Below are 24,368 nucleotides of genomic sequence, written 5' to 3'. Positions count from 1 at the left end.
TGTTTCATTTGTTCTCATTACTATCTCTTTGCTCTGTGATCTGTTGAGATAAGTTTGCAATAAAACTAAGGCTCCAGTTCTACACTGCTTCCAGAATCAGGGCATTAGATAGTTAAAGCAACATTACCAACCTACTCAAATTCACTCAGCACCTTATCTTTTAAGATTTATATTTTATATACAGTGTTTGCTTCTTATTCTGGAAGAGCATTTGAATGCCAGAGAACTGCTCAACTGTTTACTGATTTCACAATTATTCTATGCTTCATAAACTAGTTATATAGTGCTGAATTCTGTCTTTATATTTTTTTTAATGCAGCCACTTCTGGGATAGAACACAGCAGTTGTTTAACAGCACACAGCAACACTACAAGTGAGAACAGAAAGTAAAGAATAACTTATCTTTTGAATGTAAATGGCTGATTTGGAATTTGGGCAGGGCACCTCTCCTTTTTAAGCAAAAGCACCCTTATATCTTTAATGGTCACATATGATCAAGAGTAAGATCATACTTTTTTCTCATGTGAAAGTCTGCAACTGTTCATGTATATAGTGTAAATATATATATAAACACACATAATGTGATAATAAGTAACCCATTAATTTTCAGGGTAAGATGACTGAAATATTGCAAGTACATCATGACTCACTTTAATTACTTCCCCAAAAACAAAAGACATCTTGAGACTTTAACAAAAACCTTTTTTCTCTCATAAAACTCAAGACTTGGTTGAAATTGTGGTAGCTATTTCTTTTTGGACATCAAATATCCATCCCACCCTACCTTCTCTCTTGTGCCCAAACATCAGACGTCCTTTAATAATACAGAGAGAACCAAAACAAGAAGCATATGGTGTCTGCTACTGATGACAATGGCCAAAACACACATTCCCCCTTCCTATGAGTAATGTGATTGGTGGCACTACACCAGACAGCTTCGGCCTATAAAATGAAGAGCAGTTATAGAACTCAACTCAATTTTAACTCTGCTTTGGTTTGTGTTAAAAGATTTCTCTGCAATGTGACCACTGCATATATAAACCAGACAGTGATTTTTTTCACCAGTTCAAAGAAGAAAAGAGAGAACTTTACGCATACAAGTTCTTCATGTGGTCTGCTTTGTTGTATAAAACTGCTTTCAACCAAGATTCAAACAGGTGCACAAGTTTATCCTCTATTAACAAAGCCTGCTTAGCGGAAGCCTAGGAGCACTGGCGAATCCAGGCAACAGTTGAAGTCTTGTCAAATGAGGATAACCGAGGGCACTGAAGGACTGGAAATAGTGAATTTCATTAGGCCCAACTAACTTTGTCTTTCTGATTTTATAAGAAGATTATTTTTCCATTCTTGCTGCTGTTGGTACATGCACATTAGACCAAGAGATAGATATTCTTGCATTTTGAGACTATGTAATCAATTCCCAAGGGACAAAATTCATATTTTCAATACGTCACTGTCAAAAAAACCTCTCATTAAAGATGGACATGTTGCTATCCCCCCAGTGCTCAGTGAAGGACAGCATATAAGACATTGTTTTTTCTCCACTGTCACTTCAACATCCCAAAATGTCCTGTTTTCCCCCAATTTCTTCCCATTAACCCCAGATGCCTCAAACTGCTGGTGTCTCTCTTCTCGGACAGTTGAGTCCAAGAAGTTAGTAGGGATAACTGATTTGTCCTATTAATTATTATTATTATGGTTATTACATTTGTATATAGTGCAATAGGTGTGCATGAAATGACAGCAACAAAAAAAGTAATATGTTCTATGTGCTAGAATGATAGGAACTGCTGTAATGGAACAGACCAATGGTTTGTCTGCTCATGTATCCTGTCTCAGGTACTGGTCAATGTAAGAGGTTTCAGAAGAATGCATCTAGCTGTGCTACAGATGTATTCTGCAGAGGGAGGGAGATTTCTTCTTGACCCTAATTTGTGTTCACTTTTTGCTCTGAAGCATGTGGTTTGCTAGTCCTTGCGCTTTTGTCCTAGAAAGAATGCCATACATACAGGGTCTGGTTCCTGCTCCTATTGAAGTCACTGAGTTCACTGGAGCAGGACTGGACCTGTAAAATGTACAATCCTCTCTTTAATCCTACTAAACTGATTGCCTCAATATCGTTCATTTTATGTCCTGAATGTCACAGGTTAATTACGCAGTATATTGAATCGAAGAAGCATTGCCTTTTAGCTGTTTGAAAATTACTGCCTTCCAGTTTTTTGGAGTGACCAGTTGTTCTAATGCTCTGTTGCTGGGCGGTACTGCAGTAAAACACTTGATCCATGGCTAAGCCCAGCACCAGCTAGTGTGTTTGCATTCTGAGTGATTCTTCACCTCAGTCTCCAGACTTTCAAGGTTACAAAAGAAAAAAGGATCAGCATAGGAAATGGTGGTAGCCTAGTAACAAAAAAAGTAAATTAAATTTTAAGAAATGCTCATCCCAAAAGAAGGTGGCCACCCACTAGAGCTATGGAAACAGCTTTACAGGTAGAGCAAAGATCAACTAATGGCTGGCTTTTTGTCAGTTGTTTTGGCTTTGAGAGTTTTGGTATATTGCCCTGTCACAGGGTGGACTGGCCCTTTAAGGGGCTTTGGGCTCAGCCCCAGTTGCGCCTAGGTTATGTGCCTCACACCTGGCAGAGGCCACATGTGAGGGGGGCATGTGGGGTCACGTCCCCCAGATTTGCCACTTAGCTTGTACTGAGCGTGCTCACATGGACTGAGTATGCTCAGTAACACTGCTGAAGCTGGCTGCCTTCACTCTGCCCTTCCCCCCCCCTCCCACCAGGGCCGGCTCCAGGCACCAGCTGAGCAAGCTGGTGCTTGGGGCGGCAGATTGTTGGAGGCGGCATTCCGCCCAATCCTAGGGTGGCACGGCCGCTTTTTTTTTTTTTTCCCCCCGCTCTGGCCGCCCTGTAGGGGGCGGCAGCGCGAAGAACCAGAGCGCCCTGCAGGGCAGTCCTCTTCCTTCCCTCCCCGCCGACCGGAGCGGAGCCCTCGCGGCAGGCGGCAGGAGGCGGCGCAGCGGGAGGGGCCGCGTGGCAGCGCCCCTGCTGTAGCCCTGGCCGCCCCCTTCTCTCTCTCTCCCACCCGCTCCCTCCTCCTTCCCCCCCAGCCGGTCCCCCTGCATCCGCGCTCCGGCCGCGCCGCAGGGTTTTTTTTTTTTTTTTTTTGCTTTGCCGTTCTGGCCGCCCCGTTTTTTTTTTTGCTTGGGGTGGCCAAAAAGCCAGAGCCGGCCCTGCCCCCCCCCCCCCCCCACACACACACACACTATCTGCAAGCACAGGACTCTCTGCCCACAGGTGATGGGTTTGGCCTTGGGATGGTGGTTGGGTCAGGTGACCAGGTATCACTTGATTGTAGCCCAGGGGTGGGGCTTCCTATAAGAGGGTGAGACCAGGGATAAGAAAATTCTAAGGGGGAGACATGGAGTGGACCTAATAAAACACCTCTGCTGAGAGAGATACCCTGGGTCTGATATCCTGCTACAAGGATAAAGAGACAGCAGGGAAAGGGCCTGTTAGGGACACAGGGTCACACTGGGCAGGAAGCTCCCTGAATCAGCCAGAGGTAAAGGCCTGGCTGGAGCTACCTGCAGTACAGGGTAACCAGATAGCAAGTGTGAAAAATCTGGACTCTTTTTTTTGGGGGGGGGGCAGGGGGAGGGAATATAGTTGCCTTTATAAAACAAAGCCCCCAATATTGGGACATTTGGTCACCCTACTGCAGTAAGAGGCAGGCGCAAAACTCTTCAGAGGAACTTAAGAGCCCTGCTGGAGCATACTGGGTTGGTGAGCCTGGAGAAGAAGGACTAGAAGATCCTAGTTTTGAGTTAAACAGTTATTTTATGTTAAAGCAGACTCTGAACGGAGGGAGTAGCACACCCACACTAGTTGTGCTGGTTTGCCCTCCTGAGGAAGGGGGGAAACTGAGACAGTGTCAGGGTCTGACACTAGAGGAGATACGACCTTGTTACATGCCTCCAAATTTCTGCAAAGGCTAATACCAGTTTCATACTTGAAATGTGCTTTTTCTGCATCCTTTGCCCTCTCACCTCCCCTAATGGTGTTATGGAAAGACTGTGACTCTAGCCATTTAGATCTAAGAAACCCAGTCTTCCATAACAACATAAACTGGACTGGGGAAGAATGGGAGCCTTGCAGGCCCCTGGATTCTATCTTGCCAGCTTTAGTCATAGATTTAAAGAGTTCTCTTCTTTACCCTCCACTTTTCCTTTAAATGAATAGGGAGCCAACAGTGGTGTCTCCTACAGAAAGAATTGTAAAGACTTAGTGAAAGGTTTAAGAATGGGGGTGAACTGGTGGAGATGGTGTGACACATTGGGAATGTTCTGTAATATTTTTGATGCCTATGGGTGCCTCGGTTTCCCACTGCAGTTTGCATTGCTAAAAGTGCTCAGTCTGCTCTTTGGGGCAGTGCAGGACATAAGGTGAGGGTGTCACCTTGCTGTCTGGGCCGCAGTGAATAGGGTCGTTAAGGGACCTGCTGAAAGTGATCAGTATCAATGCAGAATCCCAAACGACAATGGAAAAGCCCCAATGCCTAACCACTTACACCAGGAAACAATGATCAAGAGGAACAAGGTTTCCTGCCCCCATCTCTCAGCAGGAAAGCTGAGCAGAGACCCCAGCTTGAGAGCAAGGAACTGAGATGTGACAGGCGGGAATAAAGTTTGGGCCCTGGAAGAAGCTGGCTGCTCTCTCCTGGGATGGACAAAAGAGAGAGAGAAAAAGCACCTAAGATGGAATCCACTACAGCAGGGGTTGCCAACCTACGGCACGCGTGCCAAACACGGCACGCAAGCCGATTTTGAGTGGCACGCTGCTGCCTGCCGCGGTCCCGGCCCCCAGCCCCACTCAGCCCCCCCACCCACCGCTCTCCCCTGCGGGGGCAGGAGGCAGAAGCTTGGTCCTGCGGCAGCCAAGCTTCCCCCCTCCCCCGCTTCTTCCCTCATTGTGGTGCTTTCCTGCCCCTCCTCCTCTCCTTCCCTGCGCCGATCAGCTGATGGCTCTTGCGAGGGGGAGGGGGACGAGTGGCAGTGTGCTCGCTTCTCCCTAGAGGAGGCAGAGAAGAGGTAGGGACGGGACCTTGGGGAAGGGGGTGGAACAGGGCATATCCCTTCCAGCCCCCTGCCATGAGCCGCTCAAGGCTGGGAGCACCCCAGCCCTCTGCCCTGACCCCTGAACCCCCCCCACACACACCCAGCCTTCTGCCCTGCACCTCCACCCCCCAAGCCGTCTGCCCTGACCCCTGAACTCCTCCCCACACCCAGCCCTCTGCCCTGACCCCTGAACCCCCCCACACCCCCACTGCCCTCTGCCCTGACCCCTGAACCCCCCCACACCCAGCCTTCTTCCCTGCACCCCCACAGCCCCCATCCCTCTGCCCTCACCCCTGAACCCCCCCACACACCCAGCCTTCTGCCCTGCACCCCCCCACACACCCCCAGCCCTCTCCCCTGACCCCTGAACTCCCCCCCAGGTCTCGGGTCCCGGCTGCCAGCCCCTTGCCAGCCGGCGTCCTGGCTGCAGGCCCCGCTCAGCCCGCGTCCCGGCCACAGGCCCTGCTCAGCCCACTGCCGGCCTCGGTGAACAGAACCCCAGGCTGGCAGCGGGCTGAGCAGGCTGGCGGCGTAAGATCAGCATTTTAATTTAATTTTAAATGAAGCTTCTTAAACATTTTGAAAACCTTGTTTACTTTACATACAACAATAGTTTAGTTATATAATATAGACTTATAGAGAGGGACCTTCTAAAAAACGTTAAAATGTATTACCGGCACGCGAAACCTTAAATTAAAGTGAATAAATGAAGACTCAGCACACCACTTCTGAAAGGTTGCCTACCCCTACACTACAGATTGGCTGGTGATTTGCTCTGGCTTGACCAGTATGGACTATGCTTTTCCCTCTATTCCTCTACACTAACTTAATGACTTCCAATGCTGTGCCCCAGGTGACTAATAAGCCCTACTGTTTTGAAAACACTGCATGATGTGCATTAGTCCCTGAAGAGTGTACAAGTCTACCTCAGTTGGACTGGCTGGACAGAGCTCGCAATGGGAAGCAGGAGTGCTAGAGCCCAGCTGTTCAATCTAGGAGGTAGTGAGGCTGCATGGCCCACCCTGCAGGAGGCAAAGGGACCCCTTGGGGTCTGCCATGCTACAGGAGTTTCTCCAAGAGACTGTTTAAAAGCTGGGGCATGGCAGAGATCCTGTGGATCCATGACAGATGTTAAGGAGGGGAGAGAGTTCTACGCCCTAAGGCCTGCTGTGGCAAACATGCCATCACCTGCAAATAGGTAGACTTCCTCACATTAAAGAGAAAGATTAAGAAGAAGAAAAAATACTCAGCTCATTCCTCTTGTTGTACACATCTGTCCTATGTACACAAATGTTCTTATTACTGCCTCCCTTCACCACTCCTGCCTCCAACTGCTTGTGGCACCCACTTGCCAGGCCTGGAGCAGACCAATGGTCCGTTTAATGAGGTATCCTCTCTCCCATAGAGAATGCATCAGCCTCTCACACTATACCTAGTTATGTTGAAATTATAAGCTTTTTTGCACAGGACCTGTCTTCCAGTCTCTGTTTGTAGAATACCTTCTACACGGGGATGCTGATCTTGATTGCGGCATGTCAAGGTGCTACCACAGCACATACAATAATAATGCAGAGAAGACAGGTCTTTAATTAGGCATGATTCTTGCAGCAGATCTTGTACAATTCATCCTAATACCATTCATGCATGAGACACACTTTTGCCACTGTAGGTGGGATCCCTAAAAGGCGAGGGCATTAGAACTCAAATATCCCTCAGGCTGAAGTTCACCAACAAACAGGAAGGGGCTAGAACACAGCTGTGGGTCTAGTGGTGGGCTATTCCCATAGCTCTGCCATGTCCAGGGCAAAGCTATAGTACAATACAATTCCTGGTAGGGTTGCCAGGTGCCCAGTTTTCGACACCAAAAGTCCAGTTACCACAGGTTGGGGGTGGAGGAGGTGCCGGGTCATCAAACCCCCACCAGCCCCTGTTCAGTCAGGGCTGCATCCTACCTGCATCTTGTGGGCAGACAGGCTCCGTGTCAGACTGCAGCTCCAGAGCAGAGGGAGCCCAGGCGGGAGTGGGCGAGGGAGATGCAGAGGATCCAGCAATGAGGAAAGGGAAGGGGGCAAGCAGCAAGCGATGGGGGGAGAGGAGGCGAGGGGAAGGGAGGAGAGGAGCGAACAGTGGTGGTGTCTGGGAGAGGCAAAGAAGGGCGGGACTTGGAGGAAAGAGGTGGGGTAGGGGCAGGGCAGGAGGGTCTGGTTGTCAGCAATTAGAAAGTTGGCAACCTTAATTCCTGGTAGCTACTAGTACTGCAGCCTCACTGTTTAAACAGAGTTTTATTGAAACTGTGGAGCTTACGGCTGTTGAAACTGTCATCTGATGTATGACTGTACTGTACTAAACACAGCACCATCTGGGAGAAGGCTGTGTGACAGCCTTCCAGCTACTCTGGCATTTCCATAGTAAGCAGGGTAGGGCATTCAGAATTGGGAGGAGATCCTTCACAGCCTTCCTAGAAATGATTTAAAAATACAGGGCCAAATTCTCTGCCGGCACAACTCCACTGAAGTTGAAGATGTAATGATACCCCAGTCAGAGTTATTCTAGCAAAGAATGTGGCCTACACTTTGTTCAGTTCTGGACCTACACAGACATGGGATCACATTAATTTGTCTGCTGAGGAGAAAATTGTGTAGAAGAGGAAATTGCAAGGGCTAAATTTCACCAAAATATCCATTTTCATAAAATTCCATGAAGTATAATCTTTGGCTGAGCTCTAGTGTGCAAATTCCTTTTGAGAGTCCTTCATCTCTGTACATAATCCTAGTCACCTGTCTAGCTAAAATTTAATTTTCCCAGAATGGAAACACACACCTAATTTACCAGGGACTTTGTTTCAATTTATTGCTATGACTCACATACTCAGGTCAATGACAACAGATATCTGTACACACAAACCTTTGAGCGGGCATATATAATATTCAAAATGCTCTGTGCTTTAAACCTCCACTACACCCTTTGCCACACCCTAACATTTTAAGCAGAGACTCAAAGAGCTTGGCTTGCTTAGCCCAAACAAAAGAAGGCTATGGGGAGATATGATTGCTCTCTATAAATACATCAGAGGCTGGGATAAATACCAGAGAGGGAGAGATGTTATTTAAGTTAAGCACCAATGTGGACACAAGAACAAATGGATATAAACTGGCCATCAACAAGTTTAGGCTCAAAATTAGAGAGATTTCTAACCACCAGAGGAATGAAGTTCTGGAACAGCCTTCTAAAGGGAGCAGTGGGGGCAAAAAACCTAACTGGCTTCAAGCCTGAGCTTGATAGGTTTATGGAGGGGATGTTATGATGAGATTGCCTTACCATGCAAAGTAGCTGATCTGCGACTGCTAGTAGCAAATATCTCCAGCAGCCGGTGATGGGACACTAAATGGGGAGGACTCTGAGTTACTACAGAGAATTCTTTCCCAGGTGTCTGGCTGGTGGGTCTTGCCCACATGATCAGAGTATAACTGATCACCATATTTAGAGTCAGGAAGTAATTTTCCCCCAGGGCAGACTAGCAGAGACCCTGGGGGGTTTTCATCTTCTTCTGCAGCATGGATCATGGGTCACTTGCAGGTTTAAACTAGTGGAAATGGTGGATTCTCTGTAATTTCAAGTCTTTAAATCATAATTTCAGGACTTCAGTAACTCAGACAGAGGTTACAGGTCTATTACAGGAATGGGTGGGCAAGGTTTTGTGGCCTGCAATGTGCATGAGGTCAGACTATATAATCATGATGGTCTGTTCTGACCTTAAAGTCTATGAGTCTATGAGTTAAATGGGTATGGGCACAGGGTTTTTATGACGTGAAACAGGTTCAGAGATCATGAAAAATATGTATGCCAATCATAATGCTGTTCTTACAAAATATCCTTGGTAGTTAATTCTCTGAGATTCAGGTATGAATGCAAAAGTAATTTGATACAAACCATTTGCACCAAGATTTGAATGAAAGCTTCCATTTGTATTTTTTTATCAAGTTAAAAGACTTAAAATAATTTTAATCTGTAGCCGGCCTCTACCAAGCCACCTATGTTAAAGAAATATTTTAACTGTGAAAAGCTAGAGACTACGAGCAATAGGGGTACACTGTTTTGTTTCTGATTTCACAGTATGCATAAACACCTTCCCTGGCTGATGTCAGTGTTTCACAACTATTGAATTATCATATTTCTGCAACACAGAACACTCTTGAGAGAGAGGTCAATGGTATTGGAAATAGCATAAGAAAGTTAAGGATGCATAATCTGGTTTTCAAAAAATCCATTAACCAAAATAGCAAATTTCCATCAACCTCTCTACACTCTCCTGCAAAACACACATTTGGGGATATTTAAATGTGTGTTAAAAGTCCATTTCCTATTATATTTCCCATCTCATGGCTCCTTTGGGAGAACCTAATTCATGAACAAACAATTCCCAGACCAGATAACTAAGTTCTTTGCTGACCTCTTTCCATACAACCCAACAATAAGAGAGCTCCAGTCTCTGTATTGCCACTTTCTGGTGGTGTTTATGCTGCTTTACTGCTGATGTAATGGAAAGAAATTAACATGCTATCATCATCATCATTAATTATTAATTATTATTATTATTATGCTAAAGACTGCAAGGAAAAGTGGGGTTACTTGAAAGTTTAAATTTTCCATGAAAAAACAAAGTGCCATATAATCATTGGGTGGGTACAGAAGGTCAAAAAATATTCTGTATTATTTTATATTATAAATTATATTTTTTCCCCAAAAAAATGTTAATACAACTCAACTCATTCTGAATAGTGTCTCTCATACACACCACCCCAGGTATATTACAGAGTTGGGACTGAATTGTCCTTGGACTCTTCATGCATGTGAGGAGAGAGACAAGTATGGAGAAAGTGTCGTCTTGTTCCAGCCCCCACCACATTCCCCCAGCAAGGGCTAGGAACAAATGTAGTCCCTGCAATCAAGGAACTGTAAAGATTGTTCCCTCCTAGCACCCTCGGGGGAGCAATTCATTGTAAATGGAATGGGTAGGAGACAGGGACCTACCCCACTCCCCTTCATGTCAGCCCACAGGGGCAGCCAGACATAGGAAAGTGAGCAGGCTGCATACGTCCCCTGTGCACTGGGGATTTCAGGGATAGTTTGTACATCTGGAACTCAAGCCATTCATCCATGCTGACTCTCCGGGGGCCATGTGGCTCCACACTGACCCCAAGGGGGGCAAAGTACTATAATCTGGTTTCTAAATAATAGAGGGAGAAAAAAATTAAGAAATGCAGGCAAGGGGGTGGGGGAAGGAAGTTTTTCAGAGGCGATTTGGGAGATAGCTGATGAGCCAGAAAGATACAGGAGACTTGTTCCAGGTGGCAAGAGCTGCAACGAGCACTCTCCTACTGACACTGGTGAGGTGTGTCTGAAAAACCAGGTATGGAGAGAGAGAGAGAGACAAGGGGCCTGATCCCAAGAGAAACGGAGTGCCTGAAACATCCACTGAAGTCAATAAGAGATATGGTCCCTCTCAGGCTCAGGCTTCAAGTCAGTGAGGTAGTCTGGAGAAATTCCATCCTGAAATGAATGGGGAGCCAATGGAAGGGGAGTGTGATGTGGTAGGTTTTGCTCGTTAAATTCCTTTCAAATGTATGTTGTAACTCAGATACCTTTGAAATCTTCAATGTTAGCATATTATTTAGTACTCAGTACTTCATCCATCTGGCATGGATATTAGCAGTGGAAACTATTTCCAAGCCAGTACTTGTCTTCTCCTTGCCACTTACACTCATGATTCATTGTTCAGCTTTAGCTCTCCATATATAACTAACTCAGGGAGACTAAATAAAAATGAGGGTGGGTGGGAATCTATTATGCATAGGAACCAATAAGTTCAGTTTCCTCTGCAATTCAAAACCATATCAGCTTCTGACAGATTCTCTTTAAACTGTGTCATTCTCTACTGCCCTTGAATATATGAAAGGAGACATGGAGTGTATATGGGAAAGGGCAGTAGTGGGGTGGAAGGTACCTAATGGTGTCATATTTCAAGCTAGCATCTATGCTCACTGGGTTATCTTGGCATTTAATAAAGTGTGCAGTGAGCATTTCAAGTGGATATGGTTATGGCTAAATGAACACTGACCATTAAAGAGCATCTCTTCTGCCCAACCCTCAGGATTTATGTCTGCTCCTACTGGAGAAGTAACTTACAGTACTGAGCACAGGTTAAAACTTGCATCTTGCTTGTAAGACAATGTTGCACCAAGTAGCAATGTGTAACTGTACTCCCCTACATGCCTTCATAGTTAGCTATATATCAATACCACACCTAAAACCTGTATAGCCATGTGTGTATTTTATATGGCTGCCTACATGTGTAATTAATTACTTGTACAAATCCTTATAAAATATGAAGAGCTTTAAAATATGTATTAAAATTTTCCGTTTTTGAGAGATTTCAAATTCTCAAACATTTCAGTTATTCTTATACAAGAGACTCACTCTTATAACTGTATTTTAAATGCCCAAGGGCCATACTCCATTTAGCTTAATGGTCATGTTATATACTGAAGGGTTGTTATGGAGACTGTTCTGAAGTATTCCTAGAAATTTCAGTGTATAATTAGTGGTGGATGCTACAACACAACTATCAAGTTATCTCCATGGAAACAACCAGAAAACCTATACTTTTTTGGTTGCAACAAGTGATCTGCATCAACACTGCTTTTTATAGACCTTTAAGATACTATTAAGGGCTCACTGATTGCCTTGTTTGTTAGTTAAGTTCAGCTTAAATATACAGGGTAAAATTCTCTCTTTGATCCACATGTCTAGCTCCCATTGATTTCAACAGAAGTTACCTATGTGCCACCACGGATGGAATATATTCCATACAAAGTAGATTGATGACATTATCCTTATGTAAGTAAGACTGAGGATGATATATATGTTAGAGATGGAAGAAGTTAACTTTAAAAAAATCTTCCTATTTTCCCGGAAATCCCTTCTTCCACTCGGCTCTTCTCTGAAGCCTTGAGAGCATGGAAACTCACTCTCTAACTGAAAGTTAGACACGGCTCACAGCAATGCCACTCAAGGCACTGGGCAGAAGAGTCTCTCTCTCCCCCTGGTGCCGGGCACACCACTACACAGTTCTTCCAGATCAGGGAGTGAGGTTGGGAGCAAGATTCTTATACTTTGCACCGAAGCTGTGGCTAAAGATAATATGCAGTACATATAAAATTCCAGTCAGAGTTTATTCAGTTCTTGTATAAGCAATTTGATAAGTTCCAAACCAAGGAAGGAAGGTGACTGTCAGCCAAGAGCTACTCTCACGTTAGTTTGAGTATACCTGTACACCGAGAGGAAAATATATTTTAATCTCGAACACTGACTGGCAATATAACACAACATAATTTTGTATAGAAGCTTTTACACAAGTGATCACACAGGGCCAGTTTGTGAACCCTTTAGGCCCACTGGTGAGAAATTTGTTACATCAGTGGTTCTACTGACTTCACTAGGAGTGACCCATGTGCATCCATTACCTTTGAAAGGACTTCTCCTGTGAGTAACCACATATCAGCAGGAATAAGGGGTTCACAATCTGACCCATAATATTTTACAGTGTTAATTCAGCTAGAGAGCTAAACAACAACTAATAGCACAGCAAGAGGAAAATTAAGAGGCACAGGAGTGAGAGAAAGACATTTTAGGGGAGGTTCAAAGACAGTGAAATGTTGATAAGGCAGAGCAAGTCAGAAATCTTTGTCTTGCTTTCCTTGGTACTTTAGCTGCTGTTCCAGATGGCTGGAACTCCAGCAGAGAACGCCTTTGGCCATTAGATTGTGGGAAGAAATGCAGAGGCAGCCAGCAGAGCTAGATTTGGGACTTCATGAAGCTCATGGCCATGAGCCCCCCGGGTCTGGGAGAATCTTGGCTTTCTTTAAAAAACAAAAACAAAAGCACAGTTCTAGCCCCTTCCTGTTTGTTAGGGTGACCATATTTCCCAAAGGGAAAATGGGACACTGCGGGGAGCTGGCCCAAGCCCTCCCTGCCCACCCAGAGCTGGCCCAAGCCGTTTGCCCGAGCCCTGCCTGTCCCCCACCCAAGCTCTGCCATCCCCCCACCCGCCCCTGTGCAAGGCTGGCATCGCCACTCACCCCCTTGCACATTTCCTCCTCACCGCACCCCACTTTTTTGACAAAAGTGGGCATTTGACCCATTTGCTCTTGCCAACTGATCAAGTCAAAAAGACAAATTGGACAAATACCCAATTTTGCCAAAAAAGTCAGGACGCCCAAGACAGGGCTTAAAAAAGGGACTGTCCCAGCCAAAACGGGATGTATAGTCATCCTACTGTTTGTAGATAGCCTTCAGATGTAAACAGATCTAATCCATTTTCATGAATCTGTGCTACACTTCCTCAGCCGGAGTCTGTGAGGGCATAACACACACGTACAAAGCGAAATTATTCAGTTTGGGGTGCATCCTAAAGAACCACCTCACTAACCCAGCTTTAGGCTGGCTCTGTGCATAGTGCTAGGATCACACCAGTCAGTTATATTTGAGATGAGGAAAGCAAGATATTGTTCCAGAAGCCCCCACAAAAGTACTAAAGCCATGTCTGGCAGCCAGTATTAGCCATAAGAGGGATTGGGGAGGGGCGTAGAAAGAGACAAGGCCAATGAGGTAACCTGTGGCAAATATATCCAGCGATAATAAATAAGGAGCTAGTGCAGTTGTCTGATGACAGGGGTGATAGGATTGTGCTTCTTTTGTGTGTGAAATAGCTAATAGCAGCAGTCTGCATACGCTACAGCCTGTAGAGCTGGGATCTGGGGAGACCACAGAGAAGGCAGTTCCAATCTTCAAATCAGATTACAGTAACTCTTTGCAGTCAGAGTACAAAAAGCCAGTAGAAGAGCCAATGCAGTTTGACTTCAATTAGATGATATTCATTTTTTTATCCTTGGGAGGAAGAGAAAGAAAAGGAAGCATCCAAATCTATTCCCCATCCTCCTCTTCGCAATAGACTAATTCAGTAGGGACCTGCTGGGTACAGGCCAAACATACAACAGTTCACCAAAATATTAATGGGATAGCTGTATATAATCTGACATATGCTTACATTCCCATAAACTTCAAAGCATTGATCAAATATAGCACTGAGAAGCAATGACATTATTCCTCCTAACTCAGCAATTTAAACTGCGGCTGTCGCCTAATTCCTAGAGACCCCACATGTTTAATCTCTCAATACAGATTAGCAGCCTTAATCTAAATAAACCTCACTGACAGCACTATTAGAGCTCATTAGAGTTCTCACCAGATGTTTCAGTTTGTGTATACGAAGGACTCTGTTTTTTCATTCCAATATATGACCCATGATACTAACATATTTTGTGAATTAAAACATGCAGTCTCAACATATCTTCAAATTCTTGTTCTTCTGGGGGTAAGTCAATACAAAGCAGAGACAAAGGATTCTATCTTTGTACATCTTTAAGGTAGTTTTTGTTTTATGGATACTTCTCAGTGTTTCTCACATGTCTATACAGCTATGACTAATACACACAATATTTGCTTTTAAACTGAATGTGCAGAGTGCATTTATTAGTCTGAATATCACAGAGTGTACATGCAGACTGATCCTGAGGTACTCAGCAATGTGTCAACACCAGAACTGTCAACAGCTTTTACAGTGTAGTTGTAGCCATGTTGGTCCCAGGATAGTAGAGAGACAAGGTGAGTGAAGTAATATCTTTTATTAGACTGACTTCTGGGCCAGACCTGAAGAAGAGCTCTGTGTTGCTCAAAAGCTTGTCTCTTTCACCAGCAGAAGTTGTTCCAATAAAAGATATTACCTCACCCACCTTGTCTCTCAAACAGTTGTTACAGACCGAAGAACCTGAAAAACTCCTGTGGTGACTAAGTTGCTGCAGACAGTCAAAGTATTTTAAAAACCAAGTTATGCCCCTAGTCCAGTTTTGAACTGAATGAAAATAAATAGACAAGGGGACCAGATATGTAGATTGCATAAAGAACGTCTAACTGCATCTGTTAAGCAGGATTCTTTAGGGATCATTGATGGTATATTGGTGCATCGATGCTTAAGAAGACATGAAGTGATGGCCGCTATCACAGTATCAGTTCACCAGTCACATAGGTACAAAGCATCCGAATGGAAAACAGATTCTTGATTCTCTGAATCTCCCTCGAGGCCTGGGCTGCTGAGGACTACAGCACTCTCCTTTCTTGGCTAATTCTCAAGACAAACACATTCTGGCCTCAACTGCTGCTTCTTTCCAACTGCTGGTGAAAACTCCAGTCAGTCTGAGAGTTTAAGACGATGACTTGGGGCACAACTCAGTCCAAGAAAAATGCTTGTGTGGGAATATAATGCTGCTGCTGCTGCTGAGATCCAGTGGGGGGGAGGGGAAAACTTACAACCATGGGCACATCTCCCTCATTTTGTGTGTCTAGTTTTAAATAGTTTCTATTATTTCCTATTTACATTAACTTTCTTCCCCTTTCTCTGTCATTTTTAAAAGAATATTAAAAGTGTGGCTAAAATACATTTTACAATATTAGGTAAAGCTAAATCTGAATCTGCCGCTATGGTATCTTGTGCTGTAATCCACTCAATCCTTATGTGCTGTCCAAGGTTGGACGACCTCCAAAGGACACCTAGCTGCCGCGGAAAGTGGTGTTGGTGATTCGGTAGGTCTCTCTCTTCTGAATGAGTCGGTAGTTAAACCAATGCCCTGCTCAGTGTTGGATGGCAATATGATGCAATAGAAGCCATCCTTCAGATGAAGCAGCAAACCCAGAGTCCTGAGCACTTGTGGTCACGATATATCCCATGACAATTTTATAAGACTTGGTGTATTAACTCCTCTGGTCTGGCCAAATTCCAGTTCAAGTGCTTATATTCTGCCCATCCACCCCTCGCCCCCCACAGAACTATTGGTATAAAATAGTCTTCTCTGCTTCCTCTCCCAAAACTGTTGGGTAATATTTCTATATTTTGTTAAGCAGCTGCTGAGCTGCACCCTAGAGGTGGCTGCAATTCAGCAGTGGTATGTATGTATTCCTTACATACTTCAGAAGGGTATTGTGAAGCTTAATACAATGCTTGTAATGTGCTTTGAGACTCCTGGATGAAAGGCATTACAGAAATGCAAAGTACCAGTTGTATCATTATTAACTGGAGCTAGACATACCACATGTACCTGGTACCTGCGTCCCCTTTATACTCGAGACAAGGCATATAAATGATTATTGAGCAACAGTGTAGACATTGTAATAAAGGTTACAAAAAGGTAAGAAAACTAATTTTCTCCTTTAAAATAGTTATTTTGTTTTGGAAAAAAGAACTTTAATGCAAACAAACTTAACCTTTATGGACTGATTCCAAGAAAACAAACGTTAACTAAATGACCATGAACGTTTAGGGCTATATCTTTAGCTAGTGTAAGTTGGTGAAACTCCATTGACAACAATGGCATGACCATATTTTGTGAAGGCTACATCTAGAGCTGGCTCTGAACAAAGCCCCCAAATCTAAACATCCCTGAACTTTGGGAAAGCTTTGATCCAGATACAGAGTTTGAGACTCTGAACCATTTCAGATGGGGAAGGCCCAAGTCTGCTTTACAATAACATCTCCCACTACTTCTCGTCCTCCTGTCTTTTGATACTTCATAAATACTACACATAGAACCTCTTCTCCTTATGCACAACATCAGCTAACAGAGTTAGCTATTCCCATGTAGAATGTACCTCTGCCGAGTACATAATATTTTAACAGCAAGCTTTAAATCAATTGACTTGCTACCAAGGAACAACAAGAAGGTTAAGGCACTAAATCCTCCACAGCCAGACTCTTCTAGGAGAAATTCAAGCCAACAAAAATTCCATGGGACTAGCAGAGTTTTACTGAGACAGACTTCAGAAATACTTAGTACAAAAACAGTGACACTCCTTTCCCGCAGCCACCAGAACAAAGACCGAGGAGTCATTTTACTGCCATTTGTAAACAAATGTATTATACAAATCCATTAAAAAAGCAGTTTCATTCATTTTAGTGGGAAAAACTTGAGGACAAACTGCTCAGGGGAGTTGAGGCTTCAGGGTATCACACATGGTAATGATTAAACTGGGTAATTTACATATAGAAAATGGAGTCAAACCAGCCCTTCTGACTTTATATACTGTGAATAGTTTAACAGTTAAGCCATTAACTACTCAGTACAAGTATCACCCATTTCAGGTTGCCATCAGGTAACATTGGGCCAAATTCTGCCCCCATAGAAGCCAAAGGGAGTTGTGACATTGGCTTCTATGGGTCCAGGTTTTGGCTTTGTGGTTCTGAAAACCAGTGCTTCTGGGAAGGAAGAGGCAACAAGGGAAATAACTGCTGGCAGACACCGATGTGATTCTCAGCAGCAGTATCTCACAAAAAATACCACCTATGGAAAGTATCTAACTGCAGTGCTTGGAGCCAGTAGGTCAGATTCTCAGCTGGTATGGCCCATTATTTTGGGGGTAGCCACAGGTGACTGATACGGGCTGCCTCAACTCTGCTATGTGTAGAGTATGAAATAGAGAGATGTACCTTGTGTCTAATTAGAATGACTGGGGGAAATACAGGTATATGGAGGTTCAACTAGCTCACAGTATACCCACTGGAGATAGAGATCCTCCAAGTTCAGCTGATGGTCTCTCTTACCTTTGCAAGGAAACTCCAGGCTGCATATTGCCATGAGGTTGTGATGCTTTTTAGCTTCACTGTGTGCAACATCAGAAAGAATCCCAACAGTCCACTGTAAAGGATTGAAAAAGTTTCCATTAATAAAGAGAATTCTCTTAGCTTCTATTAGCCAGAATCTTACAGGTTTCTTGATATCTCTTTTCCTATTACAAAGCTAAACAAATGTCCCACAGGTAGTGTTGTTCAAGAACTGGAGTTGGTGATTTGGTAGACAAAGAACTTATTTTATGTCCAAGAGACCCTGTTTTTTTCCAGTCAGGGGCTGCAGTATAAGTAAGAACATTTGATGACCTCATGCTTGGTCTTTAATGGGTGCCAAAATGCACTAGCATAATCCATGCTCTACAGGTGACTGGAAACATGAAGTCAAATTCTGATGTTCCAATGGCTCTCATTCAAATCATTCAAGATTTCAATGGGAGCCAGACGTATACATTTGGCCCATATTCTCACTCAGTCCAACTTCTGTGATCGCTTGAGCTGAAACAACCACTGGAGAATTTCAGTTTCTAATATTGCCATGTTGCTTAACCTTCCTAAAGACACAAACTTCAAATTAAAATGTCAAATGTATCTTCAATTATGGTGGATAGAGAATAAATTAATAAATCTGTAGTGTTGGGGAATAAGACGTCCTGATGCTCTTAACTGACAGATTAGGTGAATTCACAGAGCCATTGAGGGTTAACTAGTGAGGGGAAAGGAAGAGATTCAAAGAAATGCTTCAAAAATACTTATGCAACACATTGTGGCATGGCTAGTTCAATGGACCAGGGGCATAAAGGGTTGCAAGACATCATCACTAGCAGCATGGGAGAGTGTGATGGGGTAATGAGGCTAAGGGTATGTCTACACTACAAAATTAGGTCGAATTTATAGAAGTCGGTTGTTTAGAAATCGTTTTTATACAGTCGATTGTGTGTCCCCCCACATAAATGCTCTAAGTGCATTAAGTCGGCGGACTGCGTCCACAGTACCGAGGCTAGCGTCGACTTCTGGAGCGTTGCACTGTGGGTAGCTATCCCACAGTTCCCGCAGTCTCCGCCGCCCATTGGAATTCTGGGTTGAGATCCCAATGCCTCAAAAACAGTGTCGCGGGGGATTCTGGGTACATGTCGTCAGCCCCCTCCCCCGCCCCCGTGAGAGCAACGGAAGACAATTGTTTCGCGCCTTTTTTCCTGGGTTACCTGTGCAGACGACATACCACGGCAAGCATGGAGCCTGCTCAGCTCAGCTCACCGTCACCATATGTCATCTGGGTGCCGGCAGACATGGTACTGCATTGCTACACAGCAGCAGCTAATTGCCTTTTGGCAGTAGACGGTGCAGTATGACTGGTAGCCGTCATCGGCTATCTGGGTGCTGGCAGCCATGGCACTGCATTGCTATACAGCAGCAGCTCCTTGCCTTTTGGCAGCAGATGCTGTATTACGATTGGTATCCGTCGTCGTCGTACTCCTCAGTGAGTTCGGTCAGAGGCGCCTGGGCAGACATGTTTTGTCTCCTGGAGACTCAGTCCTGCTGGCAGTCCTATTGCACCGTCTTGACGACGATGGCTAGCAATCGTAATGCAGCATTTTCTGCCAAGCACCCAGAAGATGCCGATGGCTATCAGTCATGCTGCACCGTCTGCTGCCAGCCTAAGATGTAAAAGATAGATGGACCAGATTTGTTCTGTATTCATGTGCTTCCCCCTTCCTCCTTGAAATCAATGGCCTGCTAAACCCAGTGTTTTGAGTTCAATCTTTGGGGGGGGGCATTCTGTGTGACAGTTGTTTGTGTTTGTGGTTCTCCCTGATGCACCTTTGTTGATTTTAATTCCCTGTAAGCCATGTCGTCAGTCGCCCCTCCCTCCCTCCATTTTGCGGCTTTTTTGAGCCCAGACGCCATAGCACTGGGATCATGGAGCCCACTCAGATCACCACGGCAATTATGAGCACTATGAACACCACGCACATTATCCTGGAGTATATGCAGAGCCAGAACATGCCAAGGCAAAACCAGGCGAGGAGGCGACTGCAGCGCGGCGACGAGGGGGATGAAGAAATAGACATGGACATAGACCTCTCACAAAGTGCGGGACCCAGCAATGTGCAAATCATGGTGTTAATGGGGCGGGTTCATGCCGTGGAATGCTGATTCTGGGCCCGGGAAACAAGCACAGACTGGTGGGACCACATCGTGTTGCAGGTGTGGGACGATTCCCAGTGGCTGCGAAACTTTCGCATGCGTAAGGGCACTTTCATGGAACTTTGTGAGTGGCTTTCCCCTGCCCTGATGCGCCAGAATACCAGGATAAGAGCAGCCCTCACAGTTGAGAAGCGAGTGGCGATTGCAAGCTTCCACAAGGCTACGCCAGACAGCTACCGGTCAGTCGGGAATCAATTTGGAGTGGGCAAATCTACTGTGGGGGCTGCTGTGATCCAAGTAGCCAACGCAATCAAAGAGCTGCTGATATCAAGGGTAGTGACTCTGGGAAACGTGCAGGTCATAGTGGATGGCTTTGCTGCAATGGGATTCCCTAACTGCTGTGGTGGGGCGATAGACGGAACCCATATCCATATCTTGGCACCGGAGCACCAAGCCACCAAGTACATAAACCAAAAAGGGTACTTTTCAATGCTACTGCAACCCCTGGTGGATCACAAGGGACATTTCACTAACATCAACGTGGGATGGCCGGGAAAGGTACATGATGCTCATGTCTTCAGGAACTCTGGTCTGTTTCAAAAGCTGGAGGAAGGGACTTTCTTCCCGGACCAGAAAATAACCGTTGGGGATGTTGAAATGCCTATAGTTATCCTTGGGGATCCAGCCTACCCCTTAATGCCATGGCTCATGAAGCCGTACACAGGCAGCCTGGACAGTAGTCAGGACCTGTTCAACTATACGCTGAGCAAGTGCAGAATGGTAATAGAATGGGCATTTGGACATTTAAAAGCGCGCTGGCGCAGTTTACTGACTCGGATAGACCTCAGCGAAACCAATATCCCCATTGTTATTGCTGCTTGCTGTGTGCTCCACAATATCTGTGAGAGGGGGAGACATTTATGGCGGGGTGGGAGGTTGAGGCAAATCGCCTGGCCACTGATTACGCGCAGCCAGACACCAGGGTGGTTAGAAGAGTACAGCAGGGCGCGGTGCGCATCAGAGAAGCTTTGAAAACCAGTTTTGTGACTGGCCAGGCTATGGTGTGAAACTTCTGTTTGTTTCTTCTTGATGACCCCCTCCCCGCCCCCCGGTTCACTCTACTTACCTGTAAGCTAACCACCCTCCCCTCCCCCCTTCGAGCACCGCTTGCAGAGGCAATAAAGTCATTGTTACTTCACATTCATGCATTCTTTATTAATTCATCACACAAATAGGGGAATAACTGCCAAGGTAGCCCGGGAGGGGTGGGGGAGTAGGGAAGGAAAAGGACACACTGCACTTTAAAACTTTAACACTTATTGAAGGCCAGCCTTCTGATGCTTGGGCAATCCTCTGGGGTGGAGTGGCTGGGTGGTCGGAGGCCCCCCCACCGCGTTCTTGGGCGTCTGGGTGAGGAGGCTGCAGAACTTGGGGAGGAGGGCTGTTGGTTACACAGGGGCTGTAGCGGTGGTCTCTGCTCCTGCTGCCTTTCCTGCAGCTCAATCATACGCTGGAGCATATCAGTTTGATGCTCCAGCAGCCGGAGCATCGACTCTTGCCTTCTGTCAGCAAGCGGACGCCACCTATCCTCTTCAGCCCGACACTTGCTCTCTTCAGCCTGCGATTCAGCCCGCCACCTCTCCTCTGGTTCATATTGCGCTTTTTTGCACTCTGACATTGACTGCCTCCATGCATTCTGCTGTGCTCTGTCAGCGTGGGAGGACATCTGGAGCTCCGAGAACATATTATCCCGAGTCCGCCGTTTTCTCCTTCTAATCTTCACTAGCCTCTGTGAAGGAGAAACATTTGCAGCTGGTGGAGGAAAAGGGAGAGGTGCTTAAAAAGACATTTTAGAGAACAATGGGTACACTCTTTCACGTTAAATTTTGCTGTTCACATTACACAGCACATGTGCTTTCGTTACAAGGTCGCATTTTTCCTCTTATATTGAGGGCCTGCCGGTTTGGTGTGAGAGATCACTCAAGCAGTGCCAAGCAACAGAATTTGGCTTGCAGGCAGCCATGGTAAGCCACAGTCTTTTGGCTTTTTTAACCTTCATAACACACACAAACCCAACTAACCCCTCTCCCTGCACACACCCAATTCTCTGGGATGATCACTTCACCCCTCCCCCCCACCGCGTGGCTAACAGCGGGGAATATTTCTGTTCAGCCGAGCAGGAACGGGCACCTCTGAATGTCCCCTTAATAACATCACCCCATTTCAACCAGGTGACCGTGAATGATATCACTCTCCTGAGGATAACAAAGAGAGATAAGGAATGGATGTTGTCTGCATGCCAGCAAACACCGGGACCATACGCTGCCATGCTTTGTTATGCAATGATTCCAGACTACGTGCTACTGGCCTGGCGTGGTAAAGTGTCCTACCATGGCGGACGGGATAAGGCAGCCCTCCCCAGAAACCTTTTGCAAAGGCTTTGGGAGTACATGAAGGAGAGCTTTCTGGAGATGTCCCTGGAGGATTTCCGCTCCATCCCCATACATGTTAACAGACTTTTCCAGTAGCTGTACTGGCCGCAATTGCCAGGGCAAATTAATCATTAATCATTAAACACGCTTGCTTTTAAACCATGTGTAATATTTACAAAGGTACACTCACCAGAGGTCCCTTGTGTGCCCTCAGGGTCTGGGAGCACGCCTTGGGTGAGTTCGGGGGTTACTGGTTCCAGGTCCAGGGTGATAAACATATCCTGGCTGTTGGGGAAACCAGTTTCTCCGCTTCCTTGCTGTGAGCTACCTTCATTGTCTTCATCATCATCTTCCTCATCCCCCAAACCCGCTTCCGTGTTGCGTGATTCTCCATTGATGGAGTCAAAGCACAGGGTTGGGTAGAGGTGGCTGCACCCCCTAGCATGGCATGCAGCTCCGAGTAGAAGCGGCACGTCTGCAGCTCTGCCCCGGACCTTCCATTTGCCTCTCTGGCTTTGTGGTAGGCTTGCCTTAGCTCCTTAATTTTCACGCGGCACTGCTGTGCGTCCCTGTTATGGCCTCTGTCCTTCACGCCCTTTGAGACTTTTTCTAATGTTTTGGCATTTTGTTTACTGCAACGGAGTTCAGCTAGCACTGATTCATCTCCCCATATGGCGAGCAGATCCCGTACCTCCCGTTCGGTCCAAGCTGGAGCTCTTTTGTGATTCTGGGACTCCATCATGGTTACCTGTGCTGATGAGCTCTGCGTGGTCACCTGTGCTCTCCACGCTGGGCAAACAGGAAATGAAATTCAAAAGTTCGCGGGGCTTTTCCTGTCTACCTGGTCAGTGTATCTGAGTTGAGAGTGCTGTCCAGAGCGGTCACAATGAAGCACTCTGGGATAGCTCCCTGAGTCCAATACCGTCAAATTCCATCCACACTACCCCAGATCCGACCCGGAAAGGCCGATTTCAGCGCTAATCCCCTCGTCGGAGGTGGAGTAAAGAAATTGGTTTAAAGGGCCCTTTAAGTCGAAAAAAAAGGCTTCGTCGTGTGGACGTATCCAGGCTTAATTCGATTTAATGCTGCTAAATTCGACCTAAACTCGTAGTGTAGACCAGGCCTAAGAAGGGGCCAATTAACCAGATAGGCCACCTAATTCCCCTCAGCTGTGTCCTAAGTAATCCCCTGAATGATGATGGAACCCAGCTGAGAAGGGACAGGCAGGGCTCATATAAAGCCAAGAAGCTAGCAACAGAAAGGGCTACTGTCAGGGAGCCTGAAACTACCCTCTGGACATTAGAGAGGAAGGAAGGAAGGAAACAAACAAACAAACAAACAAACCTAGGTGAGATAATGTAGGAAAAAGCAGCAAGGTTTAAGACAGTGAAGACCTTGGCTTCTGATTAGAGGGTCCCTGAATTGGAGCCCAGAATAGAGGGCAGGCCTGGGTTCCCCTACCAGGCATGGGGGAAGGGGCACCATCTGGGCAGTGAATGAGAAGACTGCCAGAGACAGTTTGTATGATACCTCCGGGTGGAACAAGGGAGAGTGAGAAAGACAGCAGGGTATGCGACAAGTGGCAGAAGGAGGTGTCAGACCTGGAACAAGCTAATCCCTGAGCAACCAAGAGGAGGTGCCCTAATGGTGAATGACAGAGGAAATGGCTCATGCACATAGGTGGGAGTGGACAGCTGCACTGGAACTCAAAAAGTGTACACTGTACCAGTTATAGACCCAGCACAGTTCACTCCCTCCCTGGAGCAGCAGGAAGGAAGATTGGGACTCCCCAAGTCATGATCTCCCTGCTGGGCTGCTCCAGGGACAGCACAACAAAGCGCTGCCCCTTGTGGAAAACCCAGGATTCAGCCCTACATATATATTTCCATATCTTGATACGCCAAACAACGGAGAGAGTACTGTAACTGCACAG

At 45.8% G+C, this 24,368-nt stretch overlaps 1 protein-coding gene across 1 annotated transcript in view; it reads right to left on the bottom strand.

The window, feature by feature from the left end:
- The window catches only part of TMEM241 (transmembrane protein 241), a 110,960-nt gene that overhangs the window by 43,027 nt on the left and 43,565 nt on the right, over positions 1-24,368 (bottom strand). The window contains exon 13 of the mRNA XM_065399764.1: positions 17,832-17,925. Coding sequence (XP_065255836.1) covers positions 17,832-17,925 — 94 coding nt within the window. The remainder of the gene's footprint in view (positions 1-17,831; positions 17,926-24,368) is intronic.

The sequence above is a fragment of the Emys orbicularis genome, chromosome 2 (assembly GCF_028017835.1).
Source record: "Emys orbicularis isolate rEmyOrb1 chromosome 2, rEmyOrb1.hap1, whole genome shotgun sequence".
NCBI lineage: Eukaryota > Metazoa > Chordata > Testudines > Emydidae > Emys > Emys orbicularis.
This window is presented reverse-complemented; position numbering and strand designations above follow the sequence as displayed.